Source organism: Bacillus rossius, chromosome 1 (assembly GCF_032445375.1).
Source record: "Bacillus rossius redtenbacheri isolate Brsri chromosome 1, Brsri_v3, whole genome shotgun sequence".
NCBI lineage: Eukaryota > Metazoa > Arthropoda > Insecta > Phasmatodea > Bacillidae > Bacillus > Bacillus rossius.
Window position 1 is genome coordinate 175331750 of NC_086330.1, and position 8309 is coordinate 175340058.

The window sequence follows — 8309 nt, forward strand, 5'->3', positions numbered from 1 at the left end:
AGAAGAAAACGAGAATTTTTCCCTCGAAAAAGAGAAATTTATAATTTTTCTAATTTTGTGAGATTTTTGGTGGAATTTTTTTTCCAAAAAACTGGAAATTTTGGCGAATTTTGGCGAATTTTTGTAAATTTTGACAAATTTTGACATAATGTTGGCAAATTTTGATGGTCAAAGGTCAAGGTCAAGGTCAAATGTCAATATCAAGGTAATCCAAGATGGCCGCTGTGACTTCACAAATCTAAGATGGCGGACCAGCTCCAGCTCCACGCGCCTGTCTCCTGTGCCCAGAGCCATTTTTATATACTACTGAAACAAATAAAACAGTTTCTTCAATTAATTTTTATTCATACCGTTTTAATGATCCAGCTAGCGACACATAACCACATTCTGCAATGTCGACAATTATTTCATCAATTCGTAGTAGACATGAATGCAAAAATTGAAAGCAAACGCCTTTTTTTCATTCATTTAAATCAAAAAAGTTGCGTACAGACGACTATAGTCCATCCACGGTAACCTCCTACTTTTTTAAACGAACCTTTGAAAAAACACACCAGGATGCATCATGTTTGGTTCGTTTGCAAAAATACTTTCCATCATATGCATATTAAACATGCATTAACACTTAATTACCGTATAATGATGTTAAATAAAATTTTACAAAAAAAGTAACTATCTATGTACAATATTATTAATATTAATGATCTCGCATGTGTGTAAATGAAACAGTGAGAGAAGTGGTGTGTTGTCAATGATTAGAACAAAATAGTTCCATAGCCAAAATATATATTTTTTGACTTTCCGCGTGTATTTAAGAATTTGTTTGGGTATTTGTTAAGTTTGAACATTTTTTTAAATCTCTGGTGAAATAAAAACGTTATGTTAACGGTAAAAAAATATTACGTGCCGAAACCGTGGTCGCGCATTAATAATGTTAATAGTCACTTGTTTGTTTTCTCTTTCAGCCGTTTGTCTGCAGTCTGCACTCTTTACGCCATATTGCAGTGTGTTTTAATATATTACTGACCGTGAAATAACGTACAGTTTGTGTTTCAGGATTTTGTGTTAATATTGTGTATTTTAACTTTGTTATATTATTTATTATCTACTATTGTAATGATTGAATTTGTTATCGTTTTGATATTTTGTGTGGTTCTTGTGATTGCTGTAATGGTAATTGGTTCCGGGATGGGGAAAGCTACTTCTTCGCAGCGTCAGATGGACATCATTAACGTCGCTCAGAACTTATATGTTTTAATTAGGAAAGGCGACTTGAAGAAATGTGACGTTACGCAGACGACCGCGTTTCTTCTCAACATCGCAAAGTCAACTGTTCTCAAGTAAGTAGGCTTTTTTCGTTTTCATGCACGTAAAAAAAATATCGACTGTGTCCTAAGTATTGTTGGCCTGTGTTTTAACTCACGAGGTTTTTTGTGTTTTATTTCCAATTTATATTTTTTGGTGTGAGACAACACCGCCATGTGGCGTCTCTGTTGAAAAGTTAACCTAAAATCATATTAGGCCTACTCAGGTCCTAACAATAACAATATAGGCACTTTCAAGTATTTTTATGGGTGTGATACACGTTTGTTTATAACGATGTTTATAAACTTTATGATAGGTTTAACTATAACATAAGGGAGTGATTTTATAATTTGCATTTAATTAGTTTTTCATCTGTTTGGGAGATCACAAAATAAATAAAAAAACACTTCATTAATTTCGTGGACAAAGTCTGTCATGTTTCCATTTAGTGACCACAAAGCAAATATTTGTGACAAAATGCCATATTTGGAACACTGCCTAACTGCGTATTGTGAACGGGTCCCCGGAAAAGTGTTATGACAAATGTTTTTTTTTTTTGGTTAGGTACTACAAGAAAGACATTGAAGAAGTTTCAACACCAGGAAAAAAAAGGGAAAAAAGGCCACAGGAAGGAAAGTCACTTGACACAGTCGACGATTTCACAGTAAATGCAATCAGGAATGCAATTTACAGGATGTACGCTGAAGGTAAAAATTTGATACTGAAGAGTAGTTTCAATATCACTGGGGTAGGCCCTACTTAATTGTATTCATTTCATATATCCATATGCAGATTGACCGGTTCAGTTTTTTTCCCGATATCATCTGTCCTTTAAAAATACTTAACATTTTTGGGTGGTTTGTTAGGTTTCTTTATTGATATGGTATTGATATATAGAATATTGTGCAACATATGAAATAGGTACACGTCCTTTTAAGGTTAGGTTAAAGATAGAAAGAAAATTGTTACATTCTAAAACTACAAGTAATGTTTATATCGTTATACACAGTATACATATTAAATAACCTCAACTTTTATGATGTATCAGAGGGTTAAATAATGACTATTTCCAGTATCAATAATATCCAGTTGTGCGCTTTAGCAGTAATTGGTTACAAATTAGTGAGTTGTGGTCTAAGCAAGCATGGTTATTAAAGAAAAATTGGGATACTTAATTGGCTAAATTGTACTGTGTGGCAGGGTCCAGTACAATATATATTATATTGCAAAATAGTGTCATGCCCCGCCTAACCCTTTAGAAAATATAGGGGTATTGTTATTTTATAAACAATAGGCCTACTTAATTGTAATGAAGTATCATATGAAAACACAACTTAGCCAGACAAACTGTGTGTTAGTGTATGAAGTAACAGAAGGTTATAAAACAGTAAAAGTTTAGTATCGCGTATCCGATTCGATACATTGATCCTGATCCCATGATCCTGCAAATATTGATCCTGTGATTGATGATGCTTGCTTTTCTAATTTATTACGTTTAAAAATCCTGTACAAAAACAAAACTAAAAACCTGTGATGTAGTAATAAGTTATGATTTAAAGTTGAATAATAATGAAAATATATATGTTTTATTAAACTTATGATAATTATTCTTGCTATACCACAATATTTGATTATGTTCAGGATCTTTGATCTGAATAAATGAAAAAAAGCATGCACCACACGATCAATAGGATGTACAGGTTCATGCATAAAGATCTAGGGATCACATGGGATACACGATACAAAACATTTACCTATAACACAGTGTAGAGCTTGTAACTTATTGATTGCTAAATTGAATGCTGAAATACTAATGTTTTACACAACTTCAATACAAACGCGCAATATAATCGTCATATCATTGCAGACAAAAATACTGCAATGTAGAATTCCTCTAAGCAAACTACAAAATTTAAATTAATTTAAAAGTATTTTTGAAATGTAAGTTTATTAAAACTATTTAATAAATGTAAATTGTGCACTTAAATTATCTTCTACGGGGTTGTGGTTTCGCTTAGTTTTGTGTACCTCTGTTATTTCATGTATTGTTAATGTATGCAATAAATTTACAGGTTTGAATGTTACAGTCGACACCATTTTGAAAGAAATCAGGGAAAGACAAATAGATTATTATGGTGGAAGATCAAGTCTTCATAAATTGTTAAAGAAGATGGAATTTTCATGGACAACTGTTGATGGACGAAAAGCTTTGATAGAGAATGAAAACATAGTATTCCAGCGAATAGATTTCTTGAGAAAGTATAAAGAAGAAAAAGAAAGAGGTGCCAATTTCATATTTGTTTATGAAACATGGATTTTCCAGAGAGGCAAGGCATTAATTTATTTGAAAATTTGTTCTGTGGTCCAATACAAAGTATTTCATTTCCATTTCATATATTTTTCAGGAACTGTATCAAAGTCATGGCAGGACAAGAGTCTACAATCTGCGAAGAGACGTACTGTTGGAGATGGTAAAATGTTTATTGTTGTTAATGCTGGAGGGCGCACTGGCTTTGTGCCAGGAGCAGGATTACTTTTTGTTTCAGGTCAGAAGACTGCAGACTACCATGGCGAGATGAATGGGGAAACTTTCTTGATGTGGTTTGAAGACATGTTGGTGCATCTTGAGGAACCCAGTGTCATCATATCACAGCACCCAGGTATGTGCAATGGTAAAGCAGTGTCTTTTTATTGCTCAAATTGTAATGTGAAAAATTTACATGTGTTTATTATTGTGTATAAGTACGAATATTCGAGACTAATACATTTTGCCAGCAATAATTGTTATCTTAATAGTATGCCTACACTACATTTTTATAAACCATAATGTTTGAGCTGAAATTGATTACACACACACACAGATATATATATATATATATATATATATATATATATATATATATATAATGTAATTGAATTACATCGTAGTGCAAACTAATTTAGTAGAGGGTTTGAAATACCAAATAAAATTTTTTATTGCAAATAGCATTTGAAAATGACATAATTACTTGTTTGGTAAAAGGACGCACTTTATGAATGCTCTGTTGCCCTACTTAATAAATTAAAATAATATTTTCAAAAAAATTTCTAGTCACTAAACTAACATGCTTTGTTAAATTTAGAAATTCATTACGACAATATGCCAAAACACATGTTTGCTTTGCATAAGTACAGTAGAACCCTGTTATAATTTGTTTTTAAGGGGCTACAAGAAAAAAAAACATAAGCAGGAAATTCAATTTAGTACTTTTTAGTGTGGATTTATTGCCAATGGACTCAACAAGCTGCATAAAGATATATTTAATGCTCCAATTTGCTTGTAGCAAGCCAAAAACAATTTTTCTTTAACATCATGGTGCTTCCAGATTCTATCTGCTTTGTCTTTACTTACACATTGTCTCATTGCTGTAAAATTGTCTCATTTCTGTATAATTGTCATAATTCACGACAGTGTTTACAGTGGAAATGCTTAAGTCCAGTTCTTTTGCCACTTGAACATGTGATTTAAGTGAATACATTTGAAAACACACAGAATGGCTAAAAATTTATGAATTTATTTGTTTTCCAAGGGTGTCAACAGGCAGTTAACTGCTAACATACACATATACATAGACAGTATAGACAAAGGCTTTTAATTTTTTTCGTCTTCTAAAATTTTATGAAATGAACATTACAAGCACGAAACGCATAATTTGTGAAACATTATATCCAGGAATTAAATACATTGTCCTTATAGGGAAAATATTGGACTTGAAAAATAATACATTATAGGCAGGAAAACTTTATAAGCAGTAAAATTGTAACAGGGTACTACTGTCATGAATTCTTATCAGCTACTTGAGTATTTAGTTAAATGTTGGCATAACGTAGGTTGAGAAAACACCTACAACGAACTGGACCAAGGATGCACTGATCGCGTGGCTGGAGAAGAATGAGATAAAACATGAAAATAATTTGTTGAAAGTGGAGCTGCTGAGAATAGCTAAACAAAACAAGCCCCGAATACGGTATATTATTTCGTTTTTTTACAGCATTTCTTTAAAAGTGAGATAGTTGCAAAAAATTACGTATACGCCTTGTTCTAACACACTTTTCAGATATGAGGTAGACGAGTTGGCTCGTAACTATGGCCACGAAATTCTACGACTCCCACCCTATCACTGCCACTATAATGCAATCGAACTAGTTTGGGCTCAATGTAAACACCATTACAATAGTAACGTGGGGCGGGCCAAGAGATTTGACAATGATGCAGTTGCAGCCATCTGGAAAGAGGCTCTTGATGCTTCCACACCAGAGAGGTATTTTCATGTTGCATGACCAATGGGGTATTCCTTTTGAAGTAGAAATTGTTTTATTTTCCTGTAGAACATTCCTCAAGCTTCAGCAAAACCCTTACCATACATTTTTACATAATACGTAAGTATTGTTGCCTAGCAGCCTGGTCCTACCATTCCTTTTGATAACTTTGTGTGCTAGTGTGTGTATAGTGTGATTATCATTTTGTGTATATTCATATACCAGTAATACAGTTTTAAAACAATTGGTAAAAATAAGTGGTTTGAATTTGTGTAGTTGTCGTTTTGAAAATGTGTTGCATGTATGTGTTTGTGTTCGTGTTTGTGTTTGTAATTTTATTCCCATGTGATTCATACATATCTGTGTAGTTTCTAGATCTAACAGTGGTGACTTATTTGCAAGGTTTTTTTTTTTTTTGTAATTGCAGTCCATTTGCAATTGTTTCATTTCCATAAATAGTTTTGTATTTATTAGTAATTGTGATATTACTTTCTGTTATGCTTAATCTTGTGTCAATGACTTTAAAGTTATGGTGGGTTCAGTGCTGTAGGCAGATTTCAATATTCAGATAAAATTTCAACGTAGAGAATTTTGAATATTTTCATCTAGCGAACTTGAATAGGTATTTACACATGTAGTTCTTGCACATTAGTATTTTCAAAAGTTATGTTATTACAGTGAAATACATATACAGTAAATCATCAAAACTATTCAAAAAATTAAATTTTCGCTATATCTCACTGTTTTTGTCTGGGACAAATTTTAACCAAAAACAAACACAAAACTTATGAAATAAATATTTTATCATATGCATTCTAAGCCTTTACTGATAACATAGAAAATATTTACAGCTTTATTATATCTTGAATAAACCACTATAAATTTTTTTTTTCAGATAACATAAAACAAAACATGTTACTTCAAGTATTAAATAATAGCTTTGATAGTTGAGGAAAACACATTAAATGAGTTTTGTTGTGTTTAAAAATAGTTTCTTGTGGAGTGAGTTCAAAATTGTATGTAATAAAGAGCATGCCATGCATTGTTTACTATGCCGTTTTGACAGAAACAAACATATTTTGTTATAGAGTGGTTTTTGCTATAAACAGGTCATTTATATAGAGGTTTTACTGTATACATTAATTTTTTTAGATGGGCGAGGTGTGTGGATCACGTGGAGAAGCTAATTCAAGCAGACTGGGAGAGAGAAGTCCACATAGACAGCGGCACCATTCCTCTACTCATCATCCACCTCGGCAAGGATAGTTCAAGTGAAGACAGTGACAGCGAAGAATTTGAGGTTACGACACAGCAAGTAGATGGAGACAGTGAAGTACTGGCAGTTCCTCTTGATGATTTACCCGGGTGTTCTTATTGAGGTCTGTATGTAATAAACACCTGGGCAACTGTAAGTATTGGGGTTTGAAACATTTTTTTTTCTTTTATGCATTCCCATTAAGTATGCTGATTACTGGAACTTTATGTATTAACTTTATATTACACATATTATGAAATTAATAATAAATTTCATTTCTGGATTCGTATAGGTGTATGTGAAACATTTTATTTTGTTGTGTCTCTTCATTTTTCAGTGAACTTACTTGGAAAACAAAAAGCCAGTCCCCATCCAGGGCCACAAATAAATAATGCATATAAGTGGTATAGAAATTACTGTCAATTCTTTACCACAATTTTACTGTTCATAAAATTATGATTTTGTCTAATAAGTATACTCAGGAAAATGTATATAACCATATTTTTATTTGTGGCCTTAACCGGCAAAATGGTAGGGGTTTATTAAATAAAAGAAGAAAATTCATTTTTAAATGTTTTCATCTGAATTTGTTAATTTTATTAAACCTTCAATCCTTAGTCTTTTCCAGATTGCTTAGATGGACAGCCACATGTATAATTTACAATACTTTTTTTTTCAGATGCAGAAAACTGTGTTGAACTGTACTAAAGGATGATATTTATTGCTTACATAAATGTTGTAAATTTATATGTTCTCCTAAAAATTTACTTTAAATTATATGTTATTTCTTTAGCTAACAAACTTATTTTTTAATATTTTTACCATTGGGTATCATAAATGTTATGAACATATACATGTATACTTAGATAATATTCAAATTACTTATATATATATATATACATACATACACACACACACACACATTGTTTTGACAGCTGGTGATTGTAAACAAACCATTTGACATTTGTCACATGGCAATGTTTTTGTTTACATACGGCGGAAGGATACATAGTGACATTAAAGTAGATCCGGTGAAAAGCAGGGCTTCAGAAAAGTAGGAGGTTACCGTGGATGGACTATACATACACTTACGCGATGCAATCGCCAACGATGGGAATGTTACTGATGTAGGAAAAACAGCCATTCTCCCAGCAACATTTACTGGCAGCCCAAGACATATGCACGAGTACGCTCAAGATGCCATGACATATGTGAGATCTTACGGCCGTCCACATCTATTTATTACGTTCACATGTAATCCAAATTGGGATTAAATAAATCTACGATTAATGCCAGGTCAATAAGCTACTGATCGTCATGATTTAACTGCCAGAATTTTTAAACAAAAATTAACAAAATTGATGGATTTAATAGTTAAGCGTTATATATTTGGAGAAACTGGCTGCTGGATGTACTCCATCGAATGGCAAAAAAGAGGAATTCCACATGC

General features: G+C 32.3%; 1 protein-coding gene across 2 annotated transcripts; it reads left to right on the forward strand.

Annotated features, from left to right (window-relative positions):
- Positions 1 to 819: 819 nt before the first annotated feature.
- Positions 820 to 7098, forward strand: LOC134527110 (uncharacterized). Of its 2 annotated transcripts, XM_063359462.1 has the most exons (5): positions 820 to 1340; positions 1870 to 2012; positions 3378 to 3587; positions 3711 to 3965; positions 6757 to 7098. In XM_063359462.1, exons 1-5 carry the CDS (start codon positions 1117 to 1119, stop codon positions 6789 to 6791), a joined length of 867 nt encoding a protein of 288 aa, XP_063215532.1. In that variant the 5' UTR covers positions 820 to 1116; the 3' UTR covers positions 6792 to 7098. The 2 variants fall into 2 exon arrangements, with proteins under 2 accessions (XP_063215532.1, XP_063215531.1); XM_063359461.1 differs by having other exon boundaries at positions 3378 to 3965.
- The last annotated feature ends 1211 nt before the right edge of the window (positions 7099 to 8309 follow it).